Source organism: Kogia breviceps, chromosome 19 (assembly GCF_026419965.1).
Source record: "Kogia breviceps isolate mKogBre1 chromosome 19, mKogBre1 haplotype 1, whole genome shotgun sequence".
NCBI classification, from domain to species: domain Eukaryota; kingdom Metazoa; phylum Chordata; class Mammalia; order Artiodactyla; family Physeteridae; genus Kogia; species Kogia breviceps.
Genome location: NC_081328.1, coordinates 23,601,401 through 23,617,969, shown reverse-complemented (window position 1 = coordinate 23,617,969; position 16,569 = coordinate 23,601,401). Strand labels below are relative to the sequence as shown.

Below are 16,569 nucleotides of genomic sequence, written 5' to 3'. Positions count from 1 at the left end.
TATGGGGCAGTTCTGGGTTACCTCTGGCCAATCATCTTGCTTTGTCTGACTTTGAGTCCATATTTGGTCTGGCACAGGGCCCTCCCCTGTGTGCATGCACATCTTTTAGCCAAGATGGATTCCAGAGCAAGGGTCTCTGAGGAGTTAGTAGAACATATTATGATCTGGCTCCCCCTCCCCAAGGATCCTTTTTGCACATGTGTCGCTTGGAGGTCTCCTTGACCTCAAGAATGAGAAATATGTGGTCTCTGTAGCTTTTTCTCCAAACAGGACTCAGCTCCTTGCTCCTGCCATTATCTTCATCTTGAAATATCTGTCTACAGGGGACAGATTCCAGCTGCTCAGCCTGGGGCCCATCTATCTCCTGCCTCAAGGGGACTCTGGGTTGCTGGTATGACCTATTTCCTAACCAAGGTGGCAGTTACAAGGATGTGTTCACTTTGTGATAATTCATTGAACTGTAGTTAAAATTTGTGTATTTTCTATGATATGTATTATTCCTCAATAAAAAAATGTAAAAACAAATCTTCTCTACAGAAACCATGCCCAAGTTCAAGCAACGAAGAAGAAAGCTAAAAGCCAAAGCAAAAAGATTTTTCAAAAGAAAAGAAGCCTCTCACTTTCAGTCTAAGCTAGTTACACCTCCCCCTCCACCACCCTCACCAGAAAGGTAAGGCGTAATATGGAACAGAGAAAATATTAAAAATCTGATCATTTTAGGAACAAGTTACCAGATTTAGCAAATAAAGATACAGAACACCCAGTTAAATTTGAATTTCAGATGAACAATGAATGATTTTTTGTATTGTCCCATGCAACATTTCTAATATACTTATACTAAAAAATTATTCACCCTTTATCTGAAATTAAATTTTAACTGAGCATCCTGATTTTATGTGGCAGCCATAGCTTAAGAGTTCAAATGAAGTAAAAATCACAAGGAATTGTGTTTGAGGTGCACAGTAACTATTTTCTACTTTCCTAGTCAATTTAATTGTATAAACTTGGTAACTAAGTGATGAAAGAGAGGTATATGACTAGAACTTAAATCTTTATTTTGGTAAAATTTGATCATTTATTCTCTGGGACTCAGGGCTTAAATGTGTTATTAAAAGAGACTCTAAAATCTAAGAACTCTAAGGCAGTAGGTTTCATAATAACATATTTATACATTTTTTGTTAAAGCTCTCTTTACAAAAAAATTTTAAAACAAACAGACCCTCAAAAAGCAGTAACCATGATACCATCCTTGACTCCTTTCTCTCCCGAATGTTGCAGAAGCCTTCTAACTGGTCTTCCTGCTCTGCCCTTGCTGCCTCTGTAGTGTATTTCAACACAACAGCCAGAGTGAGCCTGTTAAAATCATTTCATATTGCTCCTCTGCTTAAATTCTCCAAGGTCTTCCTCAGAGTAAAAATGAAAATCCTTTGTATGACCAACAAGACCTTTATGGTCTGACTCACATTATCTGTTAATCCTCTTCCTTCAGTCTTTCCACCCTAGTCATCTGGCCTCCTTGCTATCCCTCAAACACCTCAGACAAACTCCTGTCTCAGGGCCTTTGCACTTACTATTGCTCTTGCCAGGAACGCTCTTCTCCCAAATATTTGCTTTCCTAGTTTCTTCACTTCCTTGACATTTGTTCTCAAAAGTTACCTTCTCAGTGAGACATTCCCTGGCTACCCTATCTAAATTTTCACCTCCACACAATGTTTCACATTCCCTCTCTTGCTTTATCTTTTTCTCCTTAGCATTTGTTCACTACCTAACAACCCACATATATTATTCACTTAGTTATTTTTACCTTTCTTCCATGAAACTGTAAATTCTATGAGGGCAGGATTTTTATCTATTTTGTTCATTACTAAATCTCTGATACCTATTTGTTTACTATGTTATTTTATTTATTACTATTTATTTACTCAATAAATATTTGTTGCATAAGTTAATCTGGGAATTCTAGAAGTAAATGAAGAATTTGGCTTTAGATAGTCTCTGCTCCTGAGTCATACTATAAAACTAGCTTGTTGGGCTTCCCTGGTGGCGCAGTGGTTGGGAGTCCACCTGCCGATGCAGGGGACGCGGGTTCGTGCCCCGGTCTGGGAGGATCCCACATGCCGCAGAGCGGCTGGGCCCATGAGCCATGGCCGCTGGGCCTGTGCGTCCGGAGCCTGTGCTCCGCAACAGGAGAGGCCACAACAGTGAGGCCCGCATACCACACACACAAAAAAAAAGCAACTAGCTTGTTATTTAATTAGAGGCTGTTAATTCCAACTTAGAAGTTTTTGCTTTGTTTGGTTTTGTTTTTCCTACAGAGTGGTTATTGCTTCAACAGATACACCCCTTAGCAGAAGCTGGCTAAGACCGTCCTGGATCTTCAAATTTCCCAATTTTAAAGATGCAATAAAGCTTTGGACAAATAGAGTATGGTCTATATACAACTGGTTTCAGAACTGCATGGCCTGGGTATGGGTTTGACATACATGTTTTCAGCATTATGGGTTTTTTACATACTTGGTGTGTGTGTTCATGTGTGTGTGTGCTCAGGTCAGCAGACCCTCAAGCTAAACTCAGATGAGATGAAATTGTGTGGTCATGTCTGCCCTCAATTTTTTTTTTCAATAAAAATAATTTTTTTTTAATTGAAATATAGTTGATTTACAATGTGTTATTTTCAGGTGTACTGCAAAGTGATTCAGTTACACACACATACACACATATTCTTTTTCATATTATTTTCCATTATAGATTATTATAAGATATTGAACATAGTTTCCTGTGCTATACAGTAGGTCCTTGTTATTGCCTTCACTTCTATAAAACATACATCAAGCCACTTTCTTGTCCTTATCATATTGCTCATTGGATTCAGGCTTGATTATTTTTTAATTTCAGAGTTTGGAAGTATTGAAAGACACCATCTTTCCATCCCGTTTCTGCCACCAAGAACTTCATAGTCTAAAACAACGGTTTCGCATTTTGGAAAGTGAATTATGCAAGCTCCGGGAAGAATTGAAGGTTAGTATTATCAAACGAAAAACAAATCCAGAATTAGGTAAGGAGGGAAGGGGTTGTCCCCCATTGGAACCCCAGTGTGCTTTTACTAGAAGGAGGAGTGGCTACAGGCTAGTGCTAGTTCTGGGCAGATCTGCTCTCAGGTCTAGTGTTAAACTTCAGAGGCTCTGCTCTGTATTGGAGGGGGGCTGACCCCTGCAGGCTACATTTCCCAAGCTCCATGTCATCTGGCTCCTGGTGTGCTGGACTAATGGGAGACACTGATGAGAGATTAGAAGGAGAGAGAGGATGGGGTCTTTTTCCCCTTTGTTCTCTGTGTTGGGCAATTTCTCCAGCAATGGTTGTTGTTGCCTCCCTAACTCCAGCTCCCACTAGGTAAGTCAACCATGTTTCTAGATTCTCTGGGTTAACCCAGCTCCAGAGATCTGGTTATACTGTCCTTCTCTTTGGCCATGCAGTGTCAGGGTGTTCATGGCTTTTTGCTGTTGCTAATCTCTGGGATGCCTCACTGTCCCCTGCGTGCTTCTCAGCTCTTCCATCAGCAGTATAACCAACTCACTATATTACATGTCCCCTCTTCTAAATACTCAAGGTGGTTTCTATTTTCTTGTCTGATATAGGCAGGAAAAAACTATAAATATCCACTCTCTCCGAACTCCCCTAAGCAGGACCCCTATTCTCAGTGTCTACAACCTCAAGAATAAACATTGTGCTCATTGGTTTGGAGAGACGCTTCTGGGATTACACCCCTACTCCCAGAATTTGTGCCTTAAGATGAGCTAACCAGAGGAGCAAAGGCAAATCACCTCATGACCTGGACTTCACAACCTGGACCTCAGTTTCTTCATCTATAAAGTGGGGAAGATACCATCTGTAGTGAGCTGAATGATGGGCCCCCAAAAGACATGTCCAAGTCCTAATCCCTGGAACCTGTAAATATTACCTTTTTTGGGAACAGGGTCTTTGCAGATATATAATTGAGTTAAGGATTTTGAGATGAGGAGATCATACTTTATTATCTGGGTGGACCCTCAATCCAGTGACAAGTTCCTTATAAAAGACACGCAGAGTAGAATAAACAGAGAAGAGGAGAAACAATGGGACCACAGAGGCAGAGACTGGAGTCATGGGGCCTCAAACCAAAGGATGCCAGTAGATTCCAGAAGCTGGAAGAGACAAGAAACAGATTCTTCCCTGGAGCCTTGATAGGGAGTGCAGTCCTACTGACATCTTGATTTCAGTCTTCTGACCTCCAGGGCTGTGAGAGAATGAATTTTGTTTTAAGCCACCAAGTTTGTGATACTTTGTTACAGCAGCCTGTAGTATGCCCCCTTACTTCATAGGGTCGTTGTATTCATTTGCTAGGGCTGCCATGACAAAGTAACACAGACGGGGTGACTTATACAACAAAAATTTATTTTCTCACAATTCTGGAGGCCAGAAGTATAGGCTCAAGGTGTTGGTAAGGTTGGGTACTTCTAATGCCTCTCCCCTCAACTTGCCTTCTATGTCCTCAGATTGTCTTCTCTCTGTGCATGTGCATCCCCGGTGTCTCCTGTTTGTTCAAGTTTCGTCTTTATATAAGGACACCAGTCACATTGGATTAGAGCCCACCCTAATGGCTCCTTTGAATTTAATCACTTCTTTAAAGGCCCTATCTCCAAATACAATCACATTCTGAGGTACTGGGGGTTGAGGGTTCAATATATGAGTTGCAATGGGGGAGGGGACAATTCAGCCCATAACAGTCATGTTCCAGGCTCTTGACCTTTTTTATCAGTTCCTTGAATATACTATATTCTGGGTTGCATTAAGTGTTTTTCCCTCTGCCAGGAACTCTTCCCCCAGTTTTTATCTCCCTTCTTCACCTGGTAAGGCTAAACTCATCTTTGAGATCATGGCTAATAAATATCACTCCCCAGACCTCTGACTATTCATGCTCACAGCACACTTCATGGCTCTTATTGAAGTATTATTTTGGTTTGTTTTGAATGTGTTTTGTGTATGTTTAATGTCTTGTCTTCCTCACCAGACTGTCAGCTCAATGAGGTGACAGACAGGGCTCATATTGTACCCACAGTTCCTGGCATATAGCACACACAAAACAAATATATGAATGAATGAATGAGCTTGTGATAAATGAGAATATATTACGGAGCATATGGTATACTGAGAAAGCATTCGGTACGTGGTAGGTATGGTTTTGATGACTCTCAGCCATAAGAACCAAATAAATCTGTTCTTCAGTTGCCAACTGTAACGTTTTCTTCCAGGCCGTCTCAGAAAATTCTTCCTGTCCAAGCTGTGGTCAGATGTGTCACATGCATGGTAAACTTACGAACGTGCCTGCATGTGCTCTAACCACCCCTGGAGACTCCGAGGCTGTACTTCCCTCCGCGCTGCCACAGCCAGCCAGTCGTCTTCCTCCGCCCCCACCTCCGCCTCCGCCCCCTCCGCCTCCGCCCCCGCCCCCTCCGCCTCCACCACTGACAGCACCTTTGCTGTTCAGAAAATCTGATCTCACTAAAGCACATCAGGTAAAAAACAATCCAGTAAAGGTGTGTTTTGGTCAGTGTGTAATGAAGGAGTACAGCCAGGTGTCCTTTTAAGGCTGGGCTAAGGGCTTTGACAGGAAGGGCTGCATTTTGTTCTGTTTCCATATCTTATTATGTCAATTATTGTTTTTAAAGACACAGTCCTCTGGGAGATCACGAAAGTGGGATTTAGAAATGAAAGTGATTTTTTTTCAAGGATAAATGAATGAAACCCAGCAAGGTGGGACATTCCTGTAGGGTTCTTTACAAAAAGGGAAATCTCTCTGGGAAACCAAATTAAAAACAAAGATAGCTTAGTGAGTGAAGTCAGAATAAAAAGAATTTGTGGATCCTAAAGTATAATGCCATTAGGCTGGAGAACCAGTCTCCATTAGAGTTACTTATCTTCCAAGGGAACCAGAGTATTTGTGAATCACTAAGACAGGCATGGCCCTATTAAAAAATCTGCTGAATTTTCACTACAGATATATTTGGTTTAAAATGGCTGAATTAAATGTAGAGCCTACTGTTATATTTGCCCTAATATATACCTTTTTGAGTATACGTCCTTGCTGTATGGGAACTGAGTCATCTTTTTAGGTAGTTCAGGCAAAACTGCACTTTGTTTTTAACTTGCTCTTTAAAAAATTTTTTTTTAATTAATTAACTTATTTTTATTTTTGGCTGCGTTGGGTCTTCGTTGCTGTGCGTGGGCTCTCTCTAGTTGTGGCGAGCAGGGACTACTCTTCGTTGCGGTGCACGGGCTTCTCATTGCAGTGGCTTCTCTTGTTGTGCAGCACGGGCTCTAGGCGCACAGGCTTCAGTAGTTGTGGCGCGCGGGCTTCAGTAGTTGGGGCACACGGGTTTAGTAGTTGTGGCGAGCGGACTCTAGAGCGCAGGCTCAGTAGTTGTGGCGCGTGGGTTTCATTGCTCCATGGAATATGAGATCTTCCCGGACCAGGGCTCAAACCCATGTCCCCTGCATTGGCAGGTGGATTCTTAACCACTGAGCCACCAGGGAAGTCCCCAAAACTTCACTTTGATTTGAGGAACTCCTTCATCTCCGGTCCTATTACAGTGACTCCTAAGGAAGATGCATAGTTGCAAGGAACTAGCCCATCTCTTACTATCAAAGCCTTACATTTTGGTGAATACTTTTCAATAGCCTTAGCATCCATGGATACTGAAAACAGAATTGTTCTTGGTTGAATGGAAAGAATTTGATAGGCTCCTAGGGGAAATAAGAGTTAATTTTTAAGTTAATTTCTAAAGAGTCTTTAAAAATTAGATTTGGATTTGCATCTGACTAGATGTCCTGGTTCCAATTTGAATTCTATCCTCTCCATGTATTTTAAGGCTGGACCAGTAAAAAAAAGTGGACCCATGCATATAACAGTTAAAGATCTACTGACTGTGAAATTAAAGAAGACACAGAGTTTTGATGAAAGGAGAAAGGTAAGAGATGTCATTGACCAAACACGTGGTCTTTCGACTTATAATGTGGTTGTCCCTTAATGGAACATAAGCATAAGTCTTAAATATAGAAACCATTCTGAGGTAAGTATTTGATTTTTTTTTTTTGAGTAATTTTGGATCTCCTCAACAAAATATGTTAATCCCCAAATTATTTAATTAGTCAGTTTTATTTACCAACCATTATTTTGAAGAGGTAGAGATATACTTTGAAGCTTTGGAATAAAAATTGAATAGATATATCTTACACATATTCAGCACTCAAATATTTATTGTTTTAGTATGTTTACATTTTGAATGCTATTTTTAAATGTGTTTTTAATAGTGTCTCATTTTGTGATTAAAGCTTGTACCATCACCAAAGGCACAGAATCCACTAGTCACTGTCTCTGACCTGCGGTGCGTTTCCCTGAAACCGAAGTCCAAAGTGTTATCAACTCGAGTTACAAATGTCTTAATGTAAGGAAATCCACAGTACTACACTCTACTGCTACTTAAAATAATGATTTTTTGCTTATTTCTAACTTTAAAAGTTACATATGATCACTGAAAATTGAAATCTACAGAAACGTTTCAAGAAGAAAACAAAAATCATGCAAATAATCCTATCATTGGAGATAGCCACATACTGTTAACATACTGTTGTTTATCATTCTAGTCTTTCTCTGGACATATACTCTATTATTTCCATTTCATTATGCTGTTTATTACAAAATACACCATTGATTTAATAACAGATTTGGGGGGGAAATATTATCAGGAATTTTCAAAGCAGCACAATTTCAGAAGTAATAAAATAAGAAAACTAGTTTTCTTGGAATTAATGAAATATGTTTATGTTTTGGAATCAATGAAATATGATATGTTTACGTGTGTACCTATGTATAATCATATTATACATACAGATATGGATTTTCCCATTAATATGTCATGAACTTTCCCATGTCTCATTAAAAATTAGTTTAAACCATCATTTTGACTTCTTCAATAGATGCAGTTTTTTAATATGTGAATTTCATAGATAAAATCCTGTTTTGAGACATTTAGGTTGTTTGTGATTTTTTTTTTCTATAACTCTTCCATAAACATCCTTATCCATCATCTGTATGCATAGCTGAGTTTTGCCCTAAGATGGATTCTTACATGTGTAATTACTGAGTCAAAAACTATTACTTAGTAGAATCACTGTATCACTTTATGCTCCTATCAGCATCTACTGCTATTTTTTTTTTTGTGATACGCGGGCCTCTCACTGTTGTGGCCTCTCCCGTTGCGGAGCACAGGCTCCGGACGCGCAGGCGCAGCGGCCATGGCTCACGGGCCCAGCCGCTCCGCGGCATGTGGGATCTTCCCGGACCGGGGCACGAACCCGTGCCCCCTGCATCGGCAGGCGGATTCTCAACCACTGCGCCACCAGGGAAGCCCTCTACTGCTATTTTTAAATGTAATAAATAGTAACAAATGTAACAAACTACTTTCTAGGATATTGCCTATAGAAATGACTGCTTTGCTTTGGAAAAATTATAAAATCTGGCAAGCTCTAACTTCTGTATCTTTATTTTATCAGTACTCCTGGTAAGAGCCAGTTAGATCTGCGGAAACTACTCAGAAAAGTTGATGTAGAGAGGTAATCCACTCTCCTATCTTTATGCTTTCTAAATTCATTTGAAAATTCGGTATAAAACACAGCTCCTAATATTTTCAATACCTTTGCAGGAGCCCAGGTGGAACCCCACTTACCAATAAAGAAAATATGGAAACAGGAACTGGGCTGACCCCAGTAATGACCCAGGCCTTGAAAAGAAAGTTTCAGGTAAGCCTTTAAAAAAAAAAAAAAAAAAGACTTTGGATCCTTTTCTTCGATCCTTTTCTTCAAATGTATTTATTTAGAATCATAATCTAAAGCATCTTTCTTAATAATAGTAATTTTAAAACAGTTCCTTATGCTTTATAAAGCACTTTCATATTTAGGCTTCAAGAAATTCTATGAGATAGCTAGGATTATCATCTCCACTTTAGCAATGAATGTCTGGTTTTATTAATTTCATTAATAAGTATTTATTAAGCACTTCCTATATGCCAGGTACTGTGCTGGAGTACCAGGGGTATAGTGGTAAGCAAAAACAGATACAGATCTGCTGTCTTGGATCTTTCGGTCTAGTGGGGAAAGTAGATATTAATCATATAATCACAATTTGTATAATTTTGCACTGAAGTAACTTCTGTGAAGGAAAGGAACAAGATTCTGTAGGGGGAACTTGATTTAGCCTGGATGATCTGGGAAAGATTCCCTTAGGAAGTGATGAGGTAAGACTTGAAAGATGAATAGGCATTAACTGGAGAGGGTACCTGTGGAGTGAGCCCACCTTGGATGTCAGGGAGGAGAGCTCCAGGGAAAAAGAACAGCAGGTTCAAGGGTCTCATGGTGGGAGGGATCACAGTCTATCTGAGGAATTGAAAAGTGGCCAGTGTGACTGTAACAGAAAGATAGGAATAGATGGGGACAGGAGTCAGATCATGCAGAGCTGATAAGAAAAGGTCTTGGCAGCTTTCTTCTTTGTCACCTACATGTATGACCCATACACCAAAATCCTGTGCATCAGCTGGCCCTTGTGTGATTTCTTCCAAACCCTATTTGTCTCATCTCCCTGATCACCTCTATCAGCAGATCTGTGAGAAGGAGCCATCCTTCCACCACCCCTGCTAGAGTGCTGGGGCATAGGGCTGCTGGCCTCTTTGGCTATGAAGCTTATATTTCCATCTCCCTCTGGGCCAAGAGACACACCACAAACTCCACTGCAGACACTCTTCCCACCCCAGCACTGTCCTCCCTTCCTTCATTCCCTTGTTAAGAATCAGTGCCTTTTGCAAAAGAAATAAAAGCAAAAATAAACTAATGATAACTAATCAAACTTATAAGCTTATACACAGCAAAGGAAACCGAAACAAAACAAAAAGACAGCCTACAGGGACTTCCCTGGCAGTACAGTGGTTAATACTTCACCTACCAATGCAGGGGGTGTGGGTTCTATTCCTGGTCGGGGAGCTAAGATCCCACATGCCTCTAGGCCAAAAAACCGAAACATAAAACAGAAGCAATAATGTAACAAATTCAATAAAGACTTTAAAAATGGTCCACATCAAAAAAATCTTAAAAAAACAAAAAAGACAGCAGAATACAACCTGAATTTTTAAAAAGGATGGGGGGGGGCAACATACAGACTGGGAGAAAATATTTGCAAACAATGTGACTGAGAAGGGCTTAATTTCCAAAATATACAGACAGTTCATGCAACTCAATAACAAGAAAAACAAACAACCCAATCCAAACAAATGGGCAGAAGACCTAAATGGACATTTCTCCAAAGAAGACATACAGACGGGCAACAAGAACATGAAAAGATGCTCCACATTGCTAATTATTGGAGAAATGCACTGGTCAGAATGGCCATCATCAAAAAGTCTACAAATAATAAATGCTAGAGAGGGTGTGGGTAAAAGGGAACACTCCTACACTGTTGGTGGAAATGTAAATTGGTGTAGCCACTATGGAAAACAGGATGGAGATTACTTCAAAAACTAAAAATAGAGTTACCATATGATCCAGCAATCCCACTACTGGGCGCATATCCAGAAAAGACAAAAACTCTCATTTGAAGGGATGCATGCACACCACTGTTCATAGCAGGACTATTTATAATAGCCGAGACATGGAAGCAACCTAAATGTCCATCAACAGATGAAGGGATAAAGAAGATGTGGTACACACACACACACACACGCACACGCACACGCACACGCACACACACAATGGAATAGTACTCAGTCATAAGAAAGAATGAAATACTGCCATTTGCAGCAACACAGATGGACCTAGAGATTATCATACTAAGTGAAGTTAGGAAGAGAAAGACAAATATTATATATCACTTACATGGAATCTAAAAAAAAATACAAATGAACTTATTTACAAAACTGAAATAGACTCACAGACATAGAAAATAAACTTACAGTTACCAAAGGGGTGGGTTGGGGGGAGGGATAAATTGGGAGCATGGGATTAACAGATACTACTATAGATAAAATAGATAAACAACAAGGATGTACTGTATAGTGCAGGGAACTGTATTCACTATCTTGTAATAACCTATAGTGGAAAAGAAAAAAAGAAAAAAAATCTGAAGCTGTACACCTGAAACTAACACAACATTGTAAATCAACTACCGTTTTAAAAAGAGAGAATCAGGGCTTCCCTGGTGGTGCAGTGGTTAAGAATCCGCCTGCCAATGCAGGGGACACAGGTTCAAGCCCTGGTCCGGGAAGATCCCACATGCCACGGAGCAACTAAGCCCGTAGGCCACAACTACCGAGCCTGTGCTCTAGAGCTCGTGTGCCATAACTACTGAAGCCCGCACGCCACAACTACTGAAGCCGGCGCGCCTAGAGCCTGTGCTCCGCAAGAAGAGAAGCCACCACAATGAGAAGCCCGCGCACCGCAACTTAGAGTAGCCCCCACTCGCCGCAACTAGAGAAAGCCCATGTGCAGCAACGGAGACCCAAGGCAGCCAAAAATAAAATAAAAATAAATTTTTAAAAAAATCGTTTAAGGGCTTCCCTGGTGGCGCGGTGGTTGAGAGCCCGCCTGCCGATGCAGGGGACACGGGTTCGTGCCCCGGTCCAGGAAGATCCCACGTGCCGCGGAGCGGCTGGGCCCGTGAGCCATGGCCGCTGAGCCTGCACGTCCAGAGCCTGTGCTCCGCAACGGGAGAGGCCACAACAGTGAGAGGCCCGCGTACCACAAAAAAAAAAAAAAAAAAATCGTTTAAAAAAGAGAGAATCAGTGCCTTTTGCAGGACAGCTTTGTTTCCCTCTTGCGGATCAACTTGGTCCTCCTGGGCACTATATGGCCTTCTTTGGAGGTGTGACTGGATTCCTCTTTCCTCCTCTTGGAGCATCCAATAGGAGTCCACCCCCAGATCCTTGGTAATACCATAAATTGTGATATGCGCAGAGGGAAGAACCCTCCCTTCCTTTCTTTGTTTAGCTCTAGGATCCTTTTTTGTCCCTGCCCTACCCCATAACTACTATAGTGGGTTGGGTAATGTGGAAACAATTAAAAATATAGGGCTTCCCTGGTGGCACAGTGGTTGAGAGTCCGCCTGCCGATGCAGGGGGCACGGGTTCATGCCCCAGTCCGGGAAGATCCCACATTTTATATATATATATATATATATATATATATATATATATATATAATGAACAATAAACTCAAATATTGAGCAATGCCATCAAAAATCACACATAAGACCTATGCCATATGTTGTGCTCCTCAAAATCCACTTACTAGAGGATGTTTAGTAAAAACTGTTGTTGGACATGGAATGACTTTTCCCACTCCTTAGACTTCCTTTTTCATTTAATTCTGAAGCAACTATATTAGTTAGGCTTTGCGTTTGGCTACTCGTAACAGAAATCTGACTATAGTGACTTAACCAAATAAGGCCTTATTTTTCTTCTCTGCATATTGCCTTGGGAAATAGGCAGTGCATAACGGGTACAGCAGCTTGACCATGTAATCACCTCTTTTCCATCCTTAATATGTGGCTTTTATCCTTATGGTGCAGAATATCAACACTTCCTAAAGCCTCATGTCCACGTAGGCAAGATAAGAAGGGCAAAGGGCAAAAGGTGTGCTAGCTAAGCTGCCCTTCATCTCTTTAAACAGGGGATATCCAGGAACTTCTGATAATATCAGGGACGCTGGGAAAAAGTGGTTTTTAGAAACCGGATGCATTGCTGCCTTGCATAAAATCTGGGTTTTGTTAGTGAGGAAGAAGAAGAGCTGTGCTTGCCACAAGGACATAATTCATATTATACTTGGGACCTTTGTTTTTTTTCATAGCTGGCTCACCCTAGAAGCCCAACTCAAACTCTGCCACTTTCTACAAGCAGCTTTGATGAACAAAACTGATGCCACCTCTGCCTGACTCCATATGATGATCCATAAAATATACAGATAATATTATCCCACTCCTTTTTTTAATGTAGTATGTATAAATAATTATATTAATATATAATTCATTCAAAGAATTAGAATACGTATGGAGCCCATACATACTGTAGCGTAAAGCGAGTATTAGGCTATTTTCTAGTTTACATGATCAATAATAGAACAGATGGGACAATGCAATCCCCAAAGTGATGTTTATCCTGGAATTACCGAATTTAGGTTGGGGAGGTTATTCAAGTTTAACTAGATAACGCTAACTTTTACTCTATACGTGCAGTTATGACATTAAGAAAATAACCTGGTGCCCATTCATCTTGAGTAGTCTCAGGTAATTGAAAAGCAAAGTATTTCAGCCTATAAAGCTCATGCACTCATTAAGTGCTACAAACTTAACCATAAAAAACAGACCCTCTAGATTTTATTTCTGTTCCCTATAAGCAATTAAGAAGTAAAACCATGCCCCATTCAAACCTAACTGTTCCAAAAGAATTTGAAACCAAAACTCCAATGTGACCTTAAAAATTAAAATATCATGGGACTTCCCTGGTGGTGCAGTGGATGGGACTCCACTCTCCCAATGCAGGGGGCCCAGGTTCTATCCCTAGTCAGGGAACTAGATCCTACATTCATGCTGCAACTAAGAGTTCACATACCGCAACGAAGGAGCCCACATGCTGTAACTAAGGAGCTGGCAAGCTGTAACTAAGGAGCTCTGGAGCCACAGCTAAGGAGCCTGCCTGCTGCAACTAAGACCCGGCGTAACCAAAACAATAAATAAATGTTTTTTTTTTTAATTAGAATATCATTTCTAGCATCTTAGGTATGTAGTTATATCTGGCTTACTGAAGTCTGAGATATTCCTCACTTTGATATCTGCTATCCACATTCATGACGCTAAATATAAATTTCACGAAGACCTCAACAGCAACCTTGTGTTTTCCACAGTGCCCACCAAGGATTCTCTGAAGTCCATAGTAGGTTCACTGTGAGATTTGATTCCCTGTCCTCAACCACCTGTTGATGCAATAACAGTAATCATGCACACCTCACTGGATTTTGCTTTTTCCTGACAGTACAGGGTTGACAGATTTAGCAAATACAAACACATGACACCCCATCAAAGTCTAATTTCAGATAAACAACAAATAACTTTTAAGTATAAATATGTCCCATTAAACAATGAATAATTTTTTGAAGTTTAAATGTCTCCAATATTGCATGGGACACATTTATACTAAAAAATTATTCGTTGTTTATCTGAGATTCAAATTTAACTGAACATCCTATTTTTTATTTGGCAACCCTATCAGTCAGTCTTCTACAAAGTTGCCAATTTCTGGGAGCCCCCAGTTTGTCAGACATGTCTACTTAGCAGTAGACACTACTCTAGCTTCAGCCAGGACCCCTAATCACTAATGTGATGAATATCATGGAGTAGGAGGAACTCTCATCAGGGTAAGTGTGACTCTGAAGGCACAGGATTAGCTTTGATGCTGATAACTTCCGCTGCAGTTCTAAGAATAAGGATAGCAGCTCCTCATGGAGGGGAAAAAAGGAGTGGCAGTTTTTCACTGAACTTTCTAGCCCGACAGGAAACAGCTACATAAGATGATATCCCTGAAATATCCCCTGGTTATCTCAGGCTACAAAGATATTTTAGCAATATCCCCAAAATGCCTATATATCCTCAGATAAATATAGCTTTGAGATGCCAAATACAGTGTTGTGGAAAGTCACCAAACTGGAAGGCAGACGTGGGGACAGTTCTTTTTTTCATGAGACCCACATTTATATTTACATTTATGGATGCAAATTAAACAGATAATGGAAGTTAAGAAATATATCTGTTTCTGGGATTCCCTGGTGGCTCAGTGGTTAAGAATCCGCTTGCCAATGCAAGGGTCACCGGTTCGAGCCCTGGTCGGGGAAGATCCCACATGCCACGGAGCAACTAAGCCCATGTGCCACAACTACTGAAGCCCGCGTGCCTAGAGCCCGTGCTCCACAGCGAGAAGCCACGCAGCACAATGAAGAGTAGTCCCCGCTCGCCACAACTAGAGAAAGCCTGTGCACAGCAACGAAGATCCAATGCAGCCAAAAAAAATAATAAATTTATATATATATAAAAGAAATGTATGGGGCTTCCCTGGTGGCGCAGTGATTTAGAATCTGCCTGCTAATGCAGGGGACACGGATTCGAGCCCTGGTCCGGGAAGGATCCCACATGCCAGGGAGCAACTAGGCCCATGAGCCACAACTACTGAGCCTGTGCGTCTGGAGCCTGTGCTCCGCAACAGGAGAGGCCAGGATAGTGAGAGGCCCGCGCACCGCGATGAAGAGTGGCCCCCGCTTGCCACAACTAGACAAAGCCCACGCACAGAAATGAAGACCCAACACAGCAAAAATAAATAAATTAATAAACTCCTACCCCCAACATCTAAAAAATTTTTTTTAACCTGCTACTATGTTTATATTAAGTGAAATTAAAGGGAATAATCACTGAGAATAAAGCCAGTGAGTATTTGTAAATATTTTCTGGGACATTTATAATGTTTATAATATTAATAAACCACTGTGTACTGCATCAATTTATTTTAAATGATTTGATCATCTTGTGAGATAAAGGTTCATTTTTTTAAAAAAGCTATAGAAATCCTATAGATAAACATTTGTAAAGCTGCTATTAGCGTTGTACCAGCATTGAAGTGTGTGTTTCTGTCTTACATCTCTTACTAATTTTATGACAGGTTTTATACTGTACCCATTTGAGAATCCTGTAACTGCTATGGCCTCATTAAATTGTTGCTGATCATATGCTTCCAGTGTTTATTTTGAGACTGAGCCTTTGGTCTTTCTCTTCTTTTACATTACTTTACTAGAAATATTACACATCCAGAAAAGTGCATAAAATATAAATATATAAATTAAATAATAAAACACTCATGTAAACACCAAAAAAGGGACATTTAAGTGCCTAGAAATCCTGCCTGTGTCCCTCCCTTATCTTAATACCTTGCCTTAAGAAGTAACTGTGAAGGACTTCCCTGGTGGCGCAGTGGTTAAGAATCCACCTGCCAACTCAGGGGACATGGGTTCAAGCCCTGGCCCGGAAAGATCCCACATGCTGTGGAGCAACTAAGCTTGTGTGCCACAACTACTGAGCCTGTGCTCTAGAGCCTGCGAGCCACAACTACTGAGCTCACAACTACTGAAGCCCGCACGCCTAGAGCCCACCGCAATGAGAAGCCTGCGCACAGCAAGGAAAAGTAGCCCCCGCTCGCCGCAACTAGAGAAAGCCCGTAAGCAGCAATGAAGACCCAAAGCAGCCAAAAATTAAATAATTAATTAATTTTTTAAAAAAACCAGTAACTACTGATCTGCTTGCTTTTTTTTTTTGCTCTGTCCTCTAAATATGCACCCCTAAATGCTATGGTTTATTTTGCTCACTTTTGAACTCTGTATAAAATAGAATCATACATTATATATTCTTTTGTTTTTGGCTTCTTTCGATCTACATTTAAGATTCAACCATATTAT

General features: G+C 40.7%; 1 protein-coding gene across 1 annotated transcript; it reads left to right on the top strand.

The window, feature by feature from the left end:
- The first annotated feature begins 542 nt into the window (after positions 1 to 542).
- On the top strand, positions 543 to 15,128 carry PRR11 (proline rich 11). The gene is made up of 9 exons (XM_059047809.2): positions 543 to 670; positions 2,316 to 2,466; positions 2,896 to 3,018; positions 5,289 to 5,552; positions 6,906 to 7,004; positions 7,369 to 7,481; positions 8,590 to 8,649; positions 8,739 to 8,835; positions 12,925 to 15,128. The coding sequence occupies exons 1-9, from the start codon at positions 543 to 545 to the stop codon at positions 12,991 to 12,993; spliced, it is 1,104 nt and encodes a 367-aa protein (XP_058903792.1). The 3' UTR covers positions 12,994 to 15,128.
- Positions 15,129 to 16,569: the final 1,441 nt, after the last annotated feature.

Excerpts from the sequence above, each read along its gene's own strand:
- PRR11 (XM_059047809.2), top strand. The coding sequence starts at position 543 with ATGCCCAAGTTCAAGCAACGAAGAAGAAAGCTAAAAGCCAAAGCAAAA. Across the intron at positions 671-2,315 it reads CCACCACCCTCACCAGAAAG|AGTGGTTATTGCTTCAACAG; the intron begins GTAAGGCGTAAT and ends TTTTTCCTACAG. Across the intron at positions 3,019-5,288 it reads AGCTCCGGGAAGAATTGAAG|GCCGTCTCAGAAAATTCTTC; the intron begins GTTAGTATTATC and ends GTTTTCTTCCAG.